The sequence below is a fragment of the Otolemur garnettii genome, unplaced genomic scaffold, assembly GCF_000181295.1.
Source record: "Otolemur garnettii isolate 467f Iridium unplaced genomic scaffold, OtoGar3 scaffold00072, whole genome shotgun sequence".
NCBI lineage: Eukaryota > Metazoa > Chordata > Mammalia > Primates > Galagidae > Otolemur > Otolemur garnettii.
This window is the reverse complement of record NW_003852467.1, coordinates 4865911-4888075: the sequence shown is the minus strand read 5'-3', so window position 1 is coordinate 4888075 and position 22165 is coordinate 4865911. Positions and strand designations below refer to the sequence as shown.

At 33.6% G+C, this 22165-nt stretch overlaps 1 protein-coding gene across 1 annotated transcript in view; it reads right to left on the bottom strand.

Moving 5' to 3' along the window:
• The window catches only part of DMD (dystrophin), a 2307273-nt gene that overhangs the window by 1258783 nt on the left and 1026325 nt on the right, over positions 1-22165 (bottom strand). The window contains exon 42 of the mRNA XM_023515448.1: positions 1440-1634. Within this exon, the coding sequence (XP_023371216.1) occupies positions 1440-1634 (195 nt within the window). The remainder of the gene's footprint in view (positions 1-1439; positions 1635-22165) is intronic.

Here is a 22165-nt window from a genome sequence, read left to right as displayed (position 1 = left end):
CCAGCTAAATTAAACCTGCAATAACACCTTCTCACAAACCCCAGTAATCAATACTGTTATAATTGGTGTCAGCTAACATAATACTTACTATGTATCAGGATGAACAAATGATTAGTTCTGAGTGGAGCCAGGGGCCTTACATTCTGAGTGTGCTAGGTTAAGAGCTAGGGAGACAAAGATATCCAACGGGCAACTTAATAAGTTCAGGGTCACTGCTCTCATGACCCAGACGTGCGTGAACATGGAAAGGAATGAATACTAGCTCATTAGTAGTGATTTACATGTTGAATGACATGATGAACTTACAAACTGTGCTGTCATGAGAAATCAGTTAATGGGAATAATGACAGGAATGCTGGCATGTCGCCTTTATCAATTGGTTAGCTTTCTTTTCTTCACTGTACTCTACTCAGAAGTTATTTGACTTTTACTTCAAAGAGAATAAGAAATAGCACTTTATTGAAATACATGGACTAGTTCCAGAGATGTATGTATCTCTTATGTTATTTTACTATGTAATTTTATAGCTTATTTGATATAATGCAAGACATTAAAGTCAAGTCACTCAAGATACCGCAATACCAATTGCCAAAACAAACCGATGGCTTTATCTATTCGTATACTTATACAGGCAAATGTGATATGGAATGAGCTCTCAAGAAGTCATTTATAGTATAAAATACTTTAGCTAATATGTGCTGCTGATAGCAAACTCATCTTCTGTCTATAATCCTATGCTGTTTGCATTGGAAAATACTAAGCTCTGGTTAAAATACAATATTTCATTTTGAGTGTGAAATGTATGATCACAAAAATTATCTTGAGACACACATTTTCTTGATGCTACATCCATTTATCTTTAGATACTGCCTTCTAAAATTCATAGCGTATTCCCTCCTCATGACTTGTCTTAGTTTAGAGTTCAATAACTTGCCGTTAGTGGTTTCAAAAGAGCCTGATTTCATCGGTTGACTTTGGCCGACAGTTCTAAAGAAAATATTAGATTGATTTCTATTCAATTACATTCCACATATTGTAGTATGGGTGTTGATATTAATTGAATATGTATAGATGGAAAATATAAAACTCAATCAATGCACTATGTATTGGATTGGTTGAGAATAAAGTGTTACTCTATCACAACTCGTTTTTGTGGTGATTCCTTTCTGCCCTGAGTACATGTGAAAACTATCATTTTTGTGTATTCCTTTGTTTGGAAATTCTCTCAACATTAAATATTATAAAGTACCTCTTCTAGTTTTTGTCTCCCATCCCCCCAAGATTTCTAAAACCATCATATATTTCTAATTCCATTTATAAGTCAAAACGGCTTCACTGTGTATACAATTGAAGTCAATTCTTTAAGAACTTTAGGTGATCAATGTGATCGTCTTGTAAAATCTAAATGAAAGTACTTTACTTTTTTTTTTTTTTTTTACCTTTAGCGACTCCTCTTGTTTAAAGAGATCTTCAAAATCTTTAGCACAGAGGTCAGGAGCATTGAGAAGTTGTTCCACTTCTGATAGTGCTTGTGAGACATGAGTGATCTCAGTCAGATAAGTAGAAGGCACATAAGAAATTTCCAAAGGCATGTCTTCAGTCATCACTACCATCGTTTCTTCACGGACAGTGTGCTGGTATAGATATACAAAAGAACAATTCTTTTAGCTTCTTAATAATAAAACATCTTCCATAATATAGGTCCAAGTCTACAGCTGAAAGAGGGCTGAAACTGTATTAAAAAATCATGGTAATAAAGCTAGTACAAAGGTTATTGTTTACATGCCATCTTCTTCCAAAAAGTGTTCAAAGCATCTCATAATAAGCAACACACACACATTAACACCGTGAATTAAACATGACAGACTGAGAGCCATGCCATCATGAAGAAGGTCGTTTTGCCCTAAGAAAAGAGGATAATCTTTGTAACTGGCATTTAAATTTTAACCTAAGCTTTTTGGAAATCTAAATATGGAATTTCCGGGAGTGTTCCATGTCTGTTGTAGTCATAACAAAGGGACTTTCCTGCACATTTTTCCCCTCATATTGATCGAGATTCAAGAGGCATACAGTAGTTTTGGCTGGTATAGACCTTCCTATCAAGCCCTCCTCCACTCCAAATTCCAGACATTAACTCCTTGCTGTCTTCAGTGCTAGTTTCCTTAGAATTTAAGCTGACAATTAAAGTGTCATATGAGTAGGGCTCTTTTTATTTTAATAGGAACTCCAGAAAGTCGTGAGATATGAGGGAACACTACCTTCTTTTCCCATGTCAACACTACCTAACTGGCATCCACAATCTAGAAATGATGAGAATTCATGGCTCCAGAATCCTTTTGGAAAATTCCCACTAGTGCCTCTTTCCCTATTCCTTATAAGAGCAAGAAATAAATATTACTTGGCACACAAATTCAGAAAGATAGATGACCTCTGCTCTCTTCTGTCTATGCAATGGGCAGCAAAATCCTTGTAATTGAAATTATTCTCCCAGTAACTCTGTTTTGAATTGATCAACTGCCACCTGCTTGTTGATGAGGTCAGCTGAGGGTTTCAGTGGCAGTGTCTCTGGGGAAGTTAAGATCATAAGCATGCTAACATAGCCATCTATTACCACACAGCCTTTTATGACAAGACCATACTCAGTTTTAAATTAATGCAATTAAACGGATTGCATTCGGGAAGCCGGAATGAATCCCTCGGAAAGATGAGTAAAAATTGTAAGCTGGTCAGTTTATGCTTTCTTTTAAATTTCTCTAGCCCAGGATTTTATACATAATTCTTATATGCTATAAAAATAATAATTCTACTTTGGATATTTTATCTACTTGTGACATAAAAAAAAATGTACAGAACTGTATGAGTTAGCTTTTAAATGGCATAATTAGATGTTTTACAACATTTTGTGTATCTTGACCAAACCTATGACATGCATTCCTTCATGGTCAATGGAATGAAAATATATACTCATTTACATATAAATTATTTTCTGTATCAAAGTTGAGTTTGATGACGATATTTCAGAATTTAGTTTAAATTTTAAACCCACATTCTTTTTTTTTTTGCACTTTTTTTTGGCTGGGGGTGGGTTTGAACCTACCACCTCTGGCATATGGGGCCAGCACCCTACCCCTTTGAGCCATAGGCACTGCCCATAAACCCACATTCTTATTTTCTTTGTTTAAAACAAAATATTTTACCAATTTAAAAGAAAAATCAATCAGCAGGCAATCTGAACGTGAAATTTCCCCTAACAAAGTAGGTTTAACAATAAGTAGGAGAGTCAATAGCTCAAGTCACACAAGTTTGTTGTGATTTGCTTGCATTATATTGTACTGGTGACTATGTTGTTATTAAAACAATTTATAAGATATTTTCTTATTTCCACTAGTTACTTTAATCCATTTAGTAAAGATAGCTCTACATTATCTAAAACAAACATACTACTTATGACATTTTTGGGTAATGATGCAATTACTTTTGTTTTTACTGATATGCACTTTATATCTATAAGATTTTAGAGAATGGTGGCTATTGTTATTAGGAACAGAGTTGGGTAAAAGACAAATTGTACGGTTATCTTTCTTATTTATTTATTTTTGTTTAATCAAGGTGGTTGCTTTATAATGAGATTCATCTTCAAAATATTTAGAAAACATCTGCATCTCATTGAAGTGTGATTTCCCAATAGTTTTGATGTATGTCCTCATCTATTTTTCTCAGACTAAATACAGTTCTAAGTTATTCCTTACATCTTTTTAATGTTTCTTCTTTGTTATTTCTTGACCTTCATTACTTCCATTTGAAATATTCTCTGTCATCTTAAATTCATATGAATGTTTCACACATATAGTAATTATGGCTTGTAGATAGCAAGGAACTTAAGTGAATGGTCAAATACCAAGAGACAAAAGACACGAATAATATACTCATGTTTTGGCTAATAATTTGGATGTAACTACCTGAAACAAAATTTAAAATCCCAAATTCTATTTCTTTGGCATGGCATTTTTTAGCTAATTATATTTATGTTGCATATAGGAAATTTAAAGAAAAATGAGATACACTATATAGTAATTATTGCTGGCTACACAGCTCTGAAGACTGGAATGCTGTGTCTCAGCATATATGGTCTAGCGCCAGCTGCAGTCCTCAACCAGGGCTCTAAGGATATAGGCTGCATACTGTCCTCTGGCTTCTCATTTCTCAAGTTCTTCTCTGCCTGGTCATGTGTTTGTCTGAGGTTTTTTTTTTTATTATACACCAATCAATGTACTTATTTTCCTTATAAAAATATTTATTGGTACTTTAGCCTATATTTAAATAGAAATGGCTTTTAGAAGAAGGTTATATGGCATTTAAGTATCATATTTTTCAAATAACTGAATTTTTAAATCTAGTTTTAGAAACACTTTTGGAAATTCCTTTAATGACAAATTTTTTATCAACCTGATTGTAATAACATTTAAATAAACAGTAGCTGTTGTGCCATAGGTAGGGACTGTTCTAATGACATGCACACTGAAATTATTTCCAAGACTGTCAGAGATAAGTCTTAGAGCAACTGGTGTCAATTCATTGAGATGAGTGGACTGATCATGGCGCATCCTAATCATTTCATGCTCAGACATGGCATGAACAGATTTTCCAGAATAAGTAAACATTAAAACTGAGTAATATCAAGTACCAAAAGTAGAGCAACAATAAAATATCTTCAAACACCAAGTCCTGGACCATACAGTTTCACACCTGAATTTTACCAAACCTGCAAAGAAGGGCTTGTGCCCATATTGCAGAAATTGTTTATTAACATGGAGAAAGAAAGAGTTGTCCCAAATTCATTCTAGGAAGCTAATATCACCTTGATACCAAAACCAGGAAAGGACACAACTAGTAGAGAAAACTACAGACTCATATCCCTTATGAATATATATGCAAAAATTCTTAATAAAGGTTTAGCAAACCAAATTCAGCTGCACATCAAAAAATAATTCATCTCAATCCAGTGAGCTTCATCCTAGAGATGTAAGAATGTTTTAACACACACAAATCTATAAATGTAATCTACCACAAATAGGTGCAAAAATAAAAACCATATGATCTTTTCAATAGATACAGAAAAAGCATTCAACAAAATTCAGTGCCATTTTATGATAAGAATGCTTAACAAAGTCAGCATACATGGCATTTACCTCAAAATTGTAAAAAGGGCATGTGTGACAAATCCATAGCTATCATCATATTTGAATAGGGAAAAATGGAAAGAATTCCCACTTAGAACTGAACCCAGATATGGATTTCCACTATCTCCAGTTCTCATCAACATACTACTGCAAGTCCTAGCCAGAGCAATAGAGCAAGAGAAGGAAATCAAGGATATCCAAATGGAGAAAGAAAAGATTAAACTTTTGCTCTTTGTTGATAACATGATCTTATATCTAGAAAACCCCAAACTATCAACCAAAGGCTCCTGAAATTCATAAATAAATACAGCAAAGTCTTAGGTTACAAAATTGATGTACAAAAATTGTAGCTTCTTTCATATACAGCAACAATAGTCAAACTGAGAATCAAATCAAAGATGCAACACCTTTCTTAGTTAGCAACAAAGAAAATCAAGTACCTAGGAATATATTTATCTAAGGAAGTGTAATAGCTCCATAGAGCAAATGATAAAATACTGAGGAAAGAAACCACAGAGGATGTAAACAGATAAAAAAATTCGTACTCAAGATTTGGCAAAATCAGCATTGTTAAAATAGCTACACTACCCAAAGTGATTTACAGGTTCAATGAAATTTCCATTAAAATAACAAAATGATTTTTTCACAAATCTAAAGGAAAATAGTTCTATAGTTCATAGTGAACCAGAAAAAACTCCTAATAGTCAGTGTATTGGGGACAAGTCTCAGCATCTTTATGGCTCTCTCCCACTGCTTGGTGGTGTCAAGGGAGTGAAGGAAAATAGAGATGCAGAGACAAAGTGTAGCGTTAAAGATTGGGTCTGAGGGTCTGACACTACCCAATGCAAGAAACAGAGCTGGCCCCAAACTCCCGATACACTCAGTTTTTATTACTTTTATTTTCCCTTAATTAGCAAACTGATGTTTGTAACAACAATAGTATACAATGTCCTTGTGGTTTCTAATGCACCAATTCTCCTTTCATTATCCACCTGATTACTCTTTAGCCATTTTCATTACTTTTACTTCTTAAAATACTTATCAATCACTCACAGAATTACAGAAACAAAAGAAAAGGGAACATGAACTTAGAAGCTCTGGGTTCCTTCAGGATAGATAAGTAGATGCCTTACTCATATGAGGGGTTGGGGAGAAAGAAGCTGATTCCTCTTCTCTCAGCCCACAAGAACCAGTTTTTCTTCCTCAATGAGTCAGATGCATGTACTTTTCTAGTTAATCTTACAATGACCTCACTGCCTTGAGTACATACTGTACCAAGTCCTTGGTACAGAATCTTTGTAGGTCAGGCTTGGCCAGGCACTTTCATGCCTTTTCCCAAGGCCTTTCAGGCCCCAGCCGGGTCCTTATGGACCTTTTTTCTGGGGTCCTTTCTGGCTTCAGCCAGGGCCTTGTAGGCCTTTTTTCCTGCAGTCTTTTAATGTTCATGCCAAGCTGTCTCATGAAGACTCCAGTATGGTATGTTTGTATATCTGTTTTCACCAATCCATTTCTTTGTGGAGGCTCATGTCCTCACTAATTATCTGTATACCTGACACTGATCACAAAACTTTCAAACAATCATTTCATTATTGTATCAATCTAACTCTATTCTCATACTCCTAACTTTCCTAATGTTCACCCACACCAGTGCAACCTTATAGAATAAGAACCAAGCAGGAAGCATCACCTTACCAGACGTCAATCTACATACTATAAGGGTCTAGTAATCCAAACAGCATAGTACTGGATGAAAACAGAGACATAGACCTATGGATCAAAATAGAGAACCCAGAGATGAAATCATTCTCACATTCCCATCTGATTTTTGACAAAACAGATAAAAACATACACTGGGGGAAAGAATCCCTATTTGATAAGTGGTTCTGGGAAAACTTGATAGCCACATGTTTTAACACTGAAACAGGATCTGCACCTCTCACAGTTTATTAATTTGCAATGAATAAAAAACTTAACCTAAGGCAGGAAAGTATGACAATTCTAGAAAAAAAAATGTTGGAAAATCTCTTATAATTATTGACCTAGGGAAACAATTTTTTTTCATTTCTTAATTGTCTAGTATTTTGTAAAATTTAGTAATGATAGTTATAATCATACATAACATTCATACAGCATTTACAATGTGCCAGGTACATATATGAATACATTAATCCTCATTATATGTCAGCAAGATAGGAAGTGGCATTCCTATTTTACAAATGAGGAAATAGATGTACAGAGGAGTTAAGTGATTTACGTACAGTCACACAGCATGGAAGGGAATAAGCAGAATGTGGAGGGATATAGGCTGGCTCCCATGATGAGGCTATACTCAATACTGCCATACTGACTCAAGTTCAGGGTGAAATGTTACATACCAAAGGGCTCAATAAATAAACATAGAATGTCAATGTGTCAGAAAAATGAATTTTGTTTTGCATTCTGATTTCCTCAATCTCCCCACCACCCTTATTTGCTGGAGGCATAAAGGGATGGAGCACTTCAGACTGTAAGTTCTTTGTAGGTGAAATTTTTACTTATTATGTTCCAAGTTCCAAGGTCAAGGCCTGCTGTATTATGCCTGCCCAATACCTATTGAATTTATTAAGAAGACCTCAAGAACGATCACAGCAACAACAAGTATAAACAAATGGGACCTGATCAAATTAAAAAGCTGTACAACCAAGGACACAATCGGTAGAATAAATGGACAACTTACAGAATGGGAGAAAATATTTGCATGCTATACATTCAATAAAGGGCTGATAACCAGAATCTTCAAAAAAAAAACTCAAAAAAATCAGCAAGAAAAATCAAACAATTGCATTAAAAAGATTAAAAAAGACATGAACAGAAACTTCAAATGAAGATGGTCTAATGGTCAACAAATGCATGAAAAAATGCTTGTCATCTCAAATCATCAGGGAAGTGCAAATCAAAAGTATAATGAGATATCACCTAACTTCAGTGATAATGGTTTTTATCAAAAAGTCCTCAAACAGCAACTGTTGGCACGGATATGGAGAGAAAGGAACACTTGTACACTGCTGGTCTTACTAGTGTAAGACTATACACTAATACAACCTCTGTGAAAAGCAGTATGGAGACACCTCAAGGAACTAAAAGTAGACCTACCATTTGATCCAACAATCCTACTAGTAGGTATTTACCCAAAGGAAAAGGATATTTTATCATGAAGGCACTGGCACCTCGAATTTTTATAGCATCACAATTCACAATTACAAAAATGTGGAAACAACCCAAATCCCCATCAATATATAAGTGGATTAATAAAATGTGATATCAAAAGAAAAACACAAATATATTATAGTGAGGGAGAGGGGAGAGGAGAGAAAGGGGAAGGGACAGGAGGGAGAGTGATTGGGGGATTCTCCCCTACTGTGCACAATGTGTGGGTATTCAGCATGCCCCCTGGGTGAAGGGCTCCACTACAACTTGAACTTTACCTTAGAAATAAAAATAATGTAATCTAAACATTTGTACCCTCATATTAATCTTAAATTAAAAAAATAAAATTAAAAAATATAGTGTAGTATATGTATACCATGAGGTACTACTCAGGTGTGAAAATGAAATGGTGATCTAGTATCTCTTGTAACAACCTGGATGGATTAGAGACCACTCTTCTAAGTGAAATATCACAAGAATAGAAAAAAAAAATCACCATATGTACTCAATAGTAAATTAGAACTAGTTGAGCAACACTTCTGTATGTGCACATACAGAAGTAAAACTCAACAATGGGTGTCAAGTAGGTGGCAGAGGGGAGGAGAGGTTGGGTTAATTCACAGCTAACAGGTACAACGTACACATTCTGGGTGAAGGGCACACTTATGATTGTGTCCTGAAATGTACAAAAGAAAATTATGGAATCAAAACTTGTGTATCCTTGTAATACTTAACAAATGTGTATTTTGAAATAAAAAAATTAAAACCATTACAGTAAATGAGAACACAGCAATGAAAGAAATAAAAAGGTATAGTTCATTATTTTAGGAAAATCTGAAGGAGAAAAATAATTGCAAGTTTTGCTGTCCAAAAATACTGATAATTAAGTGATCTTCTGAAAAAATGTTCATCTTTGTATTATAAGAAATAAATTAGAATGCCTATACTTCCTAAAATGCTTTCAATTACAATTACCTATTGGCACTAATTCACCTGTTAAGTTAAACTCTAAAAGATTAATATTATACATTCAATATATTTAACAAAGATTGATCTATTCAAGGATTTAATTTCTTCTATCTTGATACATAGTATCTAGTTATCACAGATAACAAAAGTAGTACAGGTTAGCTGAATTGAGACAGCTAAATGACAATCTTGTGAATTTTTATGATAAACAGAAATATTCTAAAAACTTTTTTGATACAACAGAGAAATTATAAACTTGTTTTCTAGAAAAATGTTTCATAAGTTTTGAATATTCAAATTTATAACATTGCAAGTGCAATAGTTTCTAATATAGAGAGAAATTTTATAATTTTCCTATACAAGAAACTACCAGAAATTGAATCAAAAGAAAATCAGACATTTGGAGATACTCGGTTAGTATCTATTCTTTAAATGCCTTAGCATTCCCTGTGACATAGTCATATCTAGTTCCCTACTAAATAAACCAAATTCCTCGAATGACTTTCAGTTTGGTTTCATAAAAATTCCAGACAGTTATTAAAAAATCAGTGTAATTGGAAGTATCACGTTCATTTTTTCTTCTTTATGCAAAATCCATGTACTCATATTTAGATTAAGTCTTTGCATTAGAATTTCATTAACTCCACCTTGAATATCTTTCTGAATTCTGATGTGTACAAATCCCATCTAACCTTTTGAAAATCTACTGCTTTTGTTAACATTCTTTACTACCTTATATCATTCTAGATATTCATGCACCATTAACAAGGAAGTGCTGTGGCCGTACTAATTCATTTTATTTCTCTCTGTTCATTTTCATTTCTAACTACATATACTCAGTAGAATATACTGGCCTCTTTTTCTGGAAGGGAAAATCAGGAAGCATAAAAAGAAAGCCCCAAAGTTCCTATGTTTATTTAACAATTGAAAGTTCAATCAATGTTTATCAAGGATTATTATGGAACAAAACTGTGATTTGTATGATCTAAAATTGAGGTCAAAATAGTTTTGAGAGTTTGAACTATGTTAGCAGGTATGGGTATCACTTAAACATTTTTGAATAAACATGAGTTTCAGTGAAACTTGAGTTAACACATGCGTTTCATTACTTAAAGGTCTTTCTTGAAGGGCCACACAACTTCATAAATAAAAGCAATTCTGTTTCAAAACAAATCATGCATTATGTCTAAGTTTTAAAAACAAATATTTTCCTTCATGATTTAAAAAATATGTTTCTCCTTCAGATGTATATGGGGACACTGGCCCATGGATGAATCATGAGGTTAAAGAAATCCGACTATGCAGCCATTAAGAAAGATGGAGACTTTACCTCCTTCATGTTTACATGGATGGAGCTGGAAAGTATTCTTCTTAGCAAAGTATCCCAAGAATGGAAGAAAAAGTATCCAATGTACTCAGCCCTACTATGAAACTAAATTATAGCTGTCATAGGAAAGCTATAACCCAATTTTAGCCCAGGAATATGGGGAAAGGGGAGAGGGAAGGGAGTGGAGGGTGGAGGGTGAGTGGAGGGAAGATGATTGGTGGGATCACGCCTATGGTTCATCCTATAAGGGTACATGTGAATCTCTCTAAATGTAGAATATAAATGTCTTAACACAATAACTAAGAAAATGACATAAAGGCTACATTAACCAGTTGGATGAAAGTATTTCAAATTGTATACAGAAACAGCATACTGTACCCCATAATAGTAATAATGTACACTGCTATGATTTAATAAATTGTTTTTTTTTTGAGACAGAGCCTCAAGCTATCCCCCTGGGTAGAGTGCCGTGGCATCACAGCTCACAGCAACCTCCAACTCCTGGGCTCAAGCGAGTCTCCTGCCTTCACCTCCCAAGTAGCTGGGACCACAGACGCCCGCCACAACGCCCTGCTATTTTTTGGTTGCAGCCGTCATTGTTGTTTGGCGGGTCCAGGCTGGATTCGAACCTGCCTCCTTAGGTGTATGTGGCTGGTGCCTTAGCCACTTGAGCCACAGACACCGAGCCTAATAAAAAATTTTTTTTAAAAAAAATGTGCCATGTGCCATATTACTATGACTTGTGTCTCAAAATACCTATATATCTCATATACACATGATACATAGAAAATATATCAGTTCATTCAAAATCTAACATAATAGACTATTCTTTAAATAAAAAAGTAATATTGTGATGGAACACTTTTTTTACTCCATGTTAATAAAGATGAAGACGAGCCAACTGGTCATAATAAAGTCAGCATATTTATTAATGTGTTAAGGTAAGGCATGATGGGAAAATCTCTGAGCCATAATATGAAAATCTGTTAATTTATATCTATCTCCAAAGGAAATTATTAAATCTTATAGATTATTTAAGATAATAACACAAAGGTGTATAAATCCTAAATATTATTATAGGTTTCAAGTGGTTTCTAATGGATCATAAATGAAGTGGAAATGGGAAAGACTTAAGTTATCTTAGACAAGGAGCTTTGTCTTCCTGCCTCAAAGATCTCCATAGAAGAAATGATTGTGCTTCCTTCCAGGGATCACTATAAGGAAATATGAGCTCTTTTTACTTATTTCCTGTGGATCGATCATCTAAACATAAAAAGGAAAATTAAATAATGAAATTCAGCAAAAAAAAAAAAATGTATTACCCCAGAGGCCAAAAAAAAAAAAAAAATTCCCCTCAAATTATAAAGTATTAAAAGAAAAACCCTGAAGAATATGACAAGGATGAAATAGGTATGGGTCTAGTATGAGACATTCAGTGATTTGGATGTACATAAATGGCATGGTAATTCTACCATTACAACAGTATTTGGCCTTGCATGTTTTAATCAAGTCACTAGGTAAAAAGGCCTTGAATAAGCAGTTTAATGAGTCCAGATGTATTGGTTATGACCCTGCATAGAGAAAAGAGAAAAGATAGTGTTTGCTCTTTGGTAATTTCCCCCTCCCTATCGAATCAGGCACAAAATTGCTTATGTAAAGCTATTAAACAAACAAACAAAAATGGCATACCGACCCTAGAATCATCATGAAACAATTGACCAATAAACTGTTTTAAAATGATAACTTACCCCCTTTGTTAAAAAAAGAATAAAACCCACTAAAATCCACTATGTAATCAAAGTAAAGTATTGCAGAAAATCATCCCTCATAGCAGTGGTTCTGAGCCTTCCTAACGCCTCCTAACGCCACAACCCTTTAAAGCAGTTCCTCATGTTGTGGTGACCCCTAACCATAAAATTATTTTCGTTGCTACTTCATAACTGTAATTTTGCTACAGTTATGAATCGTAATCTACATAGCTGATATGCAGGATGTATTTTCATTGGTACAAAGGGGTCGTGACCCACAGGTTGAGAACCACTGCCTTTTAGTCATATTATTTATTTTCTAAAACTACAATAAATGTTTGGAGAAAGACACGCCATCAGTGCAAGAGATACACAGATAAAGCTGTGTCTGTCAGCCTTTGAGTACATTCTACTTCTAAGAAGTCAGGTCTGTACAGTGTCTCTTATAAAAGAACTTGCCAGACCCACTGATTGACCTGCCTCATGTTGATTCCGCCCTTCCACACCATCAAACTTACATAATCCCTTAGGGCCAAGCTCAATTAATATCTAATTAAGCTGATAAACTGAAACTGGAAAATATGTCAATGGCTTATAGTACTTTAGAGTATTTTCCTTCAAAGGACAATATTTGCATTTTAATAAGGATTTTCAATGAATTAACATAAATTAGTAACAGAGTAGAATTTTATTCACTAAATATGGTCTATGAGAGAAGTACAAGAAGGACTTTGGTTGCTACTGAGATAACCACTAACACATAAGCACTAACATACACGGACTGGCTTGTAAAAACTCTCCAATAAAATAAGAAGACAATTTAATATGTAAGGCAATACGTCCTAGCCTTCTAACAATGAAAAAATGAATGCAGCAAAGACTCATGGGTAGTGCCTAGCATATAGTTGGTTATCAAAAATGTTTGTTGCATAAATGAATCATCAACTTAAAGGGATAATTTTTAAAAATAAGTATTTGGCTAGAATTGCTGAGGTCTATAGTCATAATTTATATTTTGGAATTCTCAGAATTCAAACAGGAATATTTTCTTCATTTATAGTATAATCTTTATATAAGTATAGATTTCAAAGTTATATCTGATTTAACCATGCCATATTTCTCTAATTTAAAGCACATTAGCTAAACGCTATCGTATGTACATGTTTTGGTCCTTCAGTTGTCTTTCAGGAAATAATGTAACGCTATGTGTGAATAGAAACAGAAGCAATTGCTTGAAGTAGTGGGATACAGATAATTTAAGGATGTATTTACTTTAGCCCTTCATGGATATCACAAAGAGTATTAGCAGACTGAAAGTTCCATGAAGACTTGACATTAAGAAATCATTTTAACTTTTGATAACTCTGCTCATAAAACTTTTCATTTATATATCCAGCATATGTTTTTCATGATAAACTACACCATCTTGGGAATACCTGGTATAGGAATATATTCATACATTCACATTTAAAAATGAACACACACATATCTATATTTAATTTGATGTGAAAATAGCAATACAAGCAAAACTATGTATAGAAATGCCTAAATTATGCAATTCTATTTCACCCTACTACATTGCTTAAGTTCTATTGCCCTGTAGAATTTCCAATTTGCGTGGATTATTAAAAATGGGCTCAAGATATTATTTATCAAGCACCTCAAAAAATGTAGCCACTATTTATCTCTAATTATTAAATATAACAACTCGGTATCTATGTCTGAGTAAGCATATGCTATTATTATGCTTTCAAATAATTTCTTTATTAGAAACAGAAGTGATAGTGAAGATGTCTAAAATTGCACTGACCAACATGGTAGTCGTTAGACACACTTTTACTAGTAAAACTAACTAAAAGGAAATACAACTAAAAATGTAGCTCCTCACTTGTATTAGCCACAGTTTAATTGCTAACAGTCACAGTGCACAGTGACCACTGGATCGGACAGTACAGATACAAAATATTTCAATTGTCTCAAAAAGTTCTATTGGCTAATGCTAACCTACAAAATGTCAAAATGTTGTCTTTATATATAGGAATAATACTCAAAATGTTCTGTGATGGTTTTATATCCTATTCATTCAGTGCCCATCCAATGGGATGTCTGGTATATCTTACGGTCAGATGTATCTAATGGGCACTCAATTAATATTCTTCCATAATGGCAATTATTTAAAACAAACACATTTGTTTATTTTATCAAATTGCTGATGAAATAAAAAAAAAAACAAAGTGTTTTTTTAGAATAGATCTCTATTTTATGTGAAAAATTCTAATACTAGTATTTATTATACCTAAAATGATTTAGACTGGCTAATAACTCCACTTTAAAAGGTCAAAATCTTAAAATTCAATCTACTTATTATTATACTACATTTAAATGATTTTATTGAGCTGATAATACAGTATATATATTTTTTCATGTAGACATAGCCTAAATGTCAAGGTAACCTTACTTAGCTCTGATGAAGACAACTAATTAAAGCACCTATTGTGGCTTACGTGCAGTACATGTGCATTATTTCTGTTCAAAACTTATATACATGCACATATATGTATACATGTATGTGTGTACATACACACAAAATGAAAATACTGAGACAATAGGAACAACACTTAATATTACATGTTTTCCAATGCAGCTGAGTAGACTGACTCAACTTCAAAATAACTATGATTAACTGCTGGAATCTGGCAGAGTATTTGTATCAGGTATCTCATATTACAGAAAACAATATTGGAGGTGGAGAGAGAAAAATCATGAATTGATGGTCTTTGGAAGATATATGAATCTCTGGTGCAGTCTATGAAGAAAGTTACAGCTCTGATGGTTTTCAGATGTATATGCGAGGTGATCTGTCAGAGACCACTGATTTAAGACCTGCTGGTTTGGTTCATGCAGGCATTACTGCACAGTGGTTATACTAAGTGGTTGAGGATAGCCTTACCACCACTCTTGGTTCATTAGCTATGTTCTTCTTTACATACTTCTTCCAGAAAGGTATCTGCTTATTAATTAATTCTTCACCAGACCTATGTGTGTGTGTCTGTATGTGTACATACATGTAACATGTATATATATGAGTATATAATATACTTTCCATTAGCCTCATTGCTTTTAAATTACTATCCATCAGAACCCCCAAACCTGAACTGCGTTTGTGCCAAAAACTTCACACTCTTTGATGAGCAAAAAAAAAAAGCATAGGCTATTTCAGGAGACACAGAGAATGTAAAGGAAGACAAAGCTGAGAGTCCATACAAGCAATAAACTAGAGGTAATGGAAGAAAGCTTTAATAAAAATAGAAAGAGAAACATTAAAAAGATAACAGTAGAGCACAAAAAGCATGTTAGTAGGTTTTTGAAAATTCAATAGACAATCTGGGATAGAGAACTGTCAATGTTAAAAGTAAAAATGTGGATTTTGGACAATGAATAAAAGGAATTATCCCACAACAGAACGGAAAATAGATAGAAATAGAAATCAAGAGTGAAAGAAATAAGAGACTTAGAGGACGGAATCAGGACATCTATTAAGTGAATGTAAGTACCATACTGAGAAAAGAGAAAAGATAGAAGAGCTATAATAATTAAAATGGTCTTAATAGAAGATTTTCCTGAGCTAAAAAAATATTGATCAGTTCAAGTTGAAATGTTATCCAAATACAAAAATGAATTAAAGAATAAGTAGAGATACATATTAAAAACATACTGAATTTTATCCTAATGAAATTTCTTTACTTCAAGGGGTAAAGTGGGGAACATCTTACAGAGTTTGAGAAAAAGAGATGAGTTTAAATATGAAGAAATGAGACTTGGGGCGGCACCTGTGGCTCAAAGGAGTAGGGCACCGGCCCCATATGCCAGAGGTGGCAGGTTCAAACCCAGCCCCAGCAAGAAACTGCAACATAAAAAGAAATAAATGAGACTTGGACTAGAACTTGGTGTCTCACTGTCAACAACGCAAGACAACACTGGAAGTTGGAAAACAGTGGAACTAAGAAGACAACTGTCCACAACCTATAGAGACAACTAAAAGAATAGAGAGATTCAAAAATGCTATTATTGTCCAATAAACCTATCATGATGATGGCAAAAGAAAGAACATTTTGAAAATGCATGGTTTTAAAAGTATGTTCTTATGTATTTTTTATTAGGCCATTTCTCAAGTATTCCTACCAAATTAAAAATGAAGTACAGTTGGCCCTCTTTATCAGTGAAGTCTATACCCATGGATTCAGCCAACCATGTATCAAACATATCCAAAAAACAAAATGAATGGCTGTGTCTGTATTGAATGTGTATAAATTATTTTCTTGTCATTATCTCCTATAAATGCATATCACAACTATTTATGTAGCATTTACGTTGTATCAGGTATCATAATCTAGAGATGATCTAAAGTATATGGGGGGTGAATATTATATGCAAATACGATACCATTTTATACAAAGAACTTGAGCATCTGCTGATTGTGGTATTTGTGGGGGGGGAGGGGTGGCCCTGAAATCAATCCCCCATGGATGACAAGGGACAACTGTGTAAAAAAGATTTATAAGCAAGGGAAAATGAAGAGCTAAAGAAATAGTGATGGACAATAAATCCTGTATTTTAACCAAAATTTTATGGAACAATGATTAAGTGTACATTAAGTTACAACATCACTTCTTGTGCTAGATAAGCTATACTATAAGGGGAAACAATAGCAGTCTGGAACTAAAATGATAAATTACTGGGTTTTGAAGGGTTTTGTCTTGACTCAAACAGAATCAGGCATTTGCTGAGTGAATCATCTGAGTTTGGAGGGCAACGTTCTTATTTAATTTTGGTGTAACACTGTAGAAATATGGCCTTAAAATTACTGCTCAAATGAGCAAAGTAAGCACTAATAAAATGAAAATACAAAGTATAACTTCTAAATTACCTGGAAGTGAAGGAATGGGTGTAGCAGAGTACAATGAGGGAGATCATGAATTACAAGATTATGGACAAAGGATGAGAGGAAATAAAATATATGATAAAATAATGAGCATAAATGAGAGGAAATTTGAACAACTACACAGTTATAAGATTTATAACAAAAGTGAAATTGGTTAAGTTTCCCCAAAAGGTGAAATACTCTCAGACTGGTTCAAAATACACACTCCATTTATAATCTGCTTATGAGAAACACATCGAAAAGCATGGTCATAATGATGTGTTATATAATGATGAGTGATGATATATCAAGTAATAGTCAAAATAATCATATTAAATGAAGTATAATTCAAAAAGCCCTACATGGGCTCAAAAGAACCCTGGTAATCATAAAGTCACATTTCTACAAACAACTGGCTGCATTCTACATAAGACCAAAATTGATAGAAATTAAAAAAAGAATAAAATCACAGCCCCAATCAGTTCCTTCCATGGGTTTCTTCCACAATTTGTAAGATGAAAATAGATAAAAATGATAACCATAGTAGAGGTGGTTTTATTTAGCCAAGCAAGCTAAATTTAATCCATATTTTATGCACAATGGGAAAATCATATACTTCTTCTATATCACTGAGACATTAAAAAGGATCACATATATACAAAGGAACCTTAAAAATGACAGAAAATAGGTATTTATGGGTTACTTTTTTATCATAATATGATAATCAAGAACAGTAGCGAAATGATGGAATAAATATTTGTTCCTCGTCTGAAGCTTGTATAAAATGCATTAGACCTATATGCATTGCCTGGAAAGATGTTCCTGATAGATGGTTGTAGTTAAAATCATTTAGAGAATAAAGAAATATTTTTTTAAATAGTGAAAACATCTTTATATATAATATAGTTAAGAAGCATGGAATATAGTATAAAAGATAATAGTAAACTGGAAATATTTCTTATTTCAGAGGGAGAGAAATTGTCAGTAGGAAGAAATGAAGAATATTAATGTTTTCTTAATACACCTTTGTATTGATTGGCCTGTTAAACTAATATTGTCATACATTTATAACAAACTTACAGAGCTCTGGACTAGCATTCATTAGAAGAAGCAAAAAGATAGAGACTATGCAATCTGGTCGTCAACAGGTATGGCTTGTTCCAATGACTTCACCATAATAGTCTATTTTTACTCCACTTGAAGTTATAGGAAGGCATGTATTAAAACTTATGGAAGGGCATTTGGGCTTTTTTACATGACTTGGCTAAATTGTGGTATATGTACACCATGGAATATTATGTAGCCTTAAAAAAGATGGAGACTTTACCTCTTTTATGTTTATATGGATGGAGGTAGAACATATCCTACTAAGTAAAGTATCTCAAGAATGGAGGAAAAAATATCCCATGTAGTCAGTACTATTATGAAACCAATTTACAATCACTCACACTTTCATATGAAGAATAGATCACAACTATGGTCCAGGATGAAAGGGGAGATGGGCGGAGAGGAGGGAGGTCAGACGGAGGGAGGGTGAATGGTGGGATCACACCTATGGTGCATATTGCAAGGGTACAAGTCAGATCTAATAAGTATAGAGTATAAATGTTTTAACACAATAATTAAGTAAATGAGGTGAGGGATAATGAGTTTGAACAGTACAATGTAAGCATTCCAAATTGTATATGAAATCAGCACATTTTATCCCATAAATGCATCTTCCTCTTTGTGATTTAATAAATAAAAAAGAGAAACTTATAGAAGTAAGGAATAAAACAAGATGCATAAGAAGTCAGGATGAATATTATTTTAAAAGCACTTGACATTCTCACTGAGAGCAGCCATGGCACCCCTCACTGTATACTCAATTGATGGAAGAGTCCTGGCAAAGGTTGGGGGCTGGTGATGTACATGAAGCAAAATAATTCATTTTAGGTGCCTGAGATTCCTGGAGATGAGTGAGGCACCTAAACAGTATATGGAAAGTAGCCTTCTTATGTGAGGGCATCCAGTGTGAGGTCTACTTTGACAGATTTTCATAGCTTCATTTACACACAACTAATTAAAGCAAATATAGCTAAGGAAAAATATATTTAAGCCAAAGCAGACCTTTAGCTAAGGATAAAATAATGAAAGGGCAGATTTTGGTTTTCAGCTTAAAAATGACTAGAGTTCAACACTCTCCATAGTTTTGAAATTGCTTTGCTCAACTTAAAAGTTGTCCTCTTCGCCTGTCACAGTAGGGCACCTTTGTCTAAGCGGTCTTAATTTGAAGAGGCACTAATTAATTTGCAATATATCATTAATACTATTCATAAAATTGACCTCATTTCAACTCACATGAGTTTGATCGCTACCCTAAAATCTATTCTCCTTTTAAATAGTCAACAATAATTTATGCCTGCAATAAAAGGTAGGGAGTTACAAAGCAGAACTTGGGGAACTCGACCAAAAGGTGGAGGAGAATAAACTACAAAAATCACCATTTCTAGAAGTTCAGCAAACACTTTTTCAAAGGAAAAAGTGTACCGTTTACAAAGTTATGTAATGTATGTAAATAAGTACACCATAGCTATATAAATACTTGACCAGACACACATATGCATATGCGCACACACATAGGTGGAAATCTGGATGGAGGGATAAGACAGCCGGTTAAAGGAGTCTGTAATTTAGGAAGCTAATAAGCCAAGTGCCATTATGTATTAAATGCTTTTATACACACGGTAGGTAGATTAATAACTCCTTCCCCTAACTTTATTTGTGAATAAACCATTAAAACAAATAATTCTCCATAAGTATAAATAAACTTAAATAATGGTAAACACCAATTATTTGTTCTCTCTCCCCCCTTTCCCCTTTCTCTCCTTCATTTATGTTGCCCTGTGCTCATCAGTTCCTCTAGACTCTATGTGTTCTCACATATATGTTCCATTTTGCCTCAGTACCAGGCTGCAGCTATTATTTCCTGCCTCATTCATTCATTCTTTCCACCTCCTTTGACTTCTAATCTACTGGGGGTAGAAAAACAAGATAATGAAGTTTATGAGTATTATCGCTATAATCAATAAAGGATTTGGAAATTCATCTCTGAAAGAATTATAAGCTTTGGAGTTCATGAAGTTTATGACAATTCGGGAATCCAGAGGCCTTTTGTTCTGTTCTGTTCATGATTCCTGGCTATGTTCCAGGTAAATTACAGTGCCGTCCACCTGACCTCTGAATATGAGGTTCTCTGTCTATATGGAAAGTATTGCATTTAATGTTATTTCCCCCAAAATAAGATACTTTGTTGGGTTATAAATAACTTTGAAAAATATAACAGTCCCTGAACAAAACTATTTTTCTCTTACCAAAGATTGCGCTCAGTTATTTCTTAAAGTTTTGTGAATGTAATGACACCTTAGGCTTAATGGGCTCCATTTTATAATCAAGAGAGTTTCTCCTGAAATAGCTTGTTCTCTGTCATTGTTCCAGGAAATAATTATCATTGTATTTTCCCATGGCAAAAATTCCAACATAAAATTGTACTGTGCTGGCCAGTAAATTTATAGGTTTTAACTCTAAGAACTGATATTCACATGATCACTTTTAACTCCATTTTCGATCATATATTTTAAAGGAAAAACTACCTGACGTCTTAGATATTTTAGATCTTTTTCAAATCAAAAATCTCTTTGTAAAAGTAGCGAAAACAGAAATAAAGTGCTTTGCCAAAAGAAAAACAAATCTTTAATTTTTCACTTCTCAAAACTGTCATAAAACAGATTTAATTTGCTTGTTTCTGTATCCTAACCAATTAATTTTTTTAAAAGAGCAAAAATTAACTAAAATGGTACTGTTAAAGCACTTTGGCAGTCACAAAGAACCATGTTAAGTATTTGTCATTATGTTTATCTGGAAATGAAAAATGTAAAAAAAAAAGGCATGATCAACGTGTTGCATTTGTCAAGTTTTTGATCTTCCCATATTCAGTTCCAATTTTGATAAATCACAGAAAATGTCACACTTCTGTTTTAAAGAAAACTAATTCATTTTTTGGACTCTAAATAGTATTACAAAATGATGCTATTATTTCTTCTTTGTAATGTTGAAATAAAAATGGATTTAAATCCAGAGGATTAAAATATGTATAAACAAGCACATACCATTTTAGTACATTTATTTATAAGTGTTTTTTGAAAATATATTAGGCACCTGTGATGATACCCTAATGTTATCATCTTTGCCTATTTGTTCTTAGACTTGTTCCTCACATGTAACTGAAGAAATTTTAGAATCTTATTCCAGTATCTAATTTTTGTGGAGCCAGAATATCCTTTCCAAAAGGCCACAAAAATGGGAAGTAATGATGGATTTTAGTGTTTTCCCTTCCTCATTCCAAACACTTCAAACAACCAACACAGAAACTTGGTAGGAATAGTGATCCTTCATGTCAATAAGGTGACAGTTCATAGACTTAGCATTTCATAGGCTCATGTTACAAAAAGTTGTCAGGGAACATCAGAAAGTTCCCTCTTTAGTTTTCCCGAGTAAAGAGCATGGTAACAAAATAATAGTCAAAAAAATAAAGAAGGGAAAAGATAAAAGAAAGGTCATTTTAATCATTTTAATACCTCCAAACCGTAAAAAAAAAAAAAAAAAAAAAAAAAACAAAACAATTTCAGCAGAAAAGACAATTCTTATATAACTAAATTTAGCTTTATGAAAATCTCATTAAATTTGCTCTTTTTTTCCCCCCTTCCTGTGTGGGCCAGTGAAAACTTTGGATTAGCACTGGGACAACACTGACATAACATACAGATAAATTAACTCTGAAATGTAGGGAATTCCA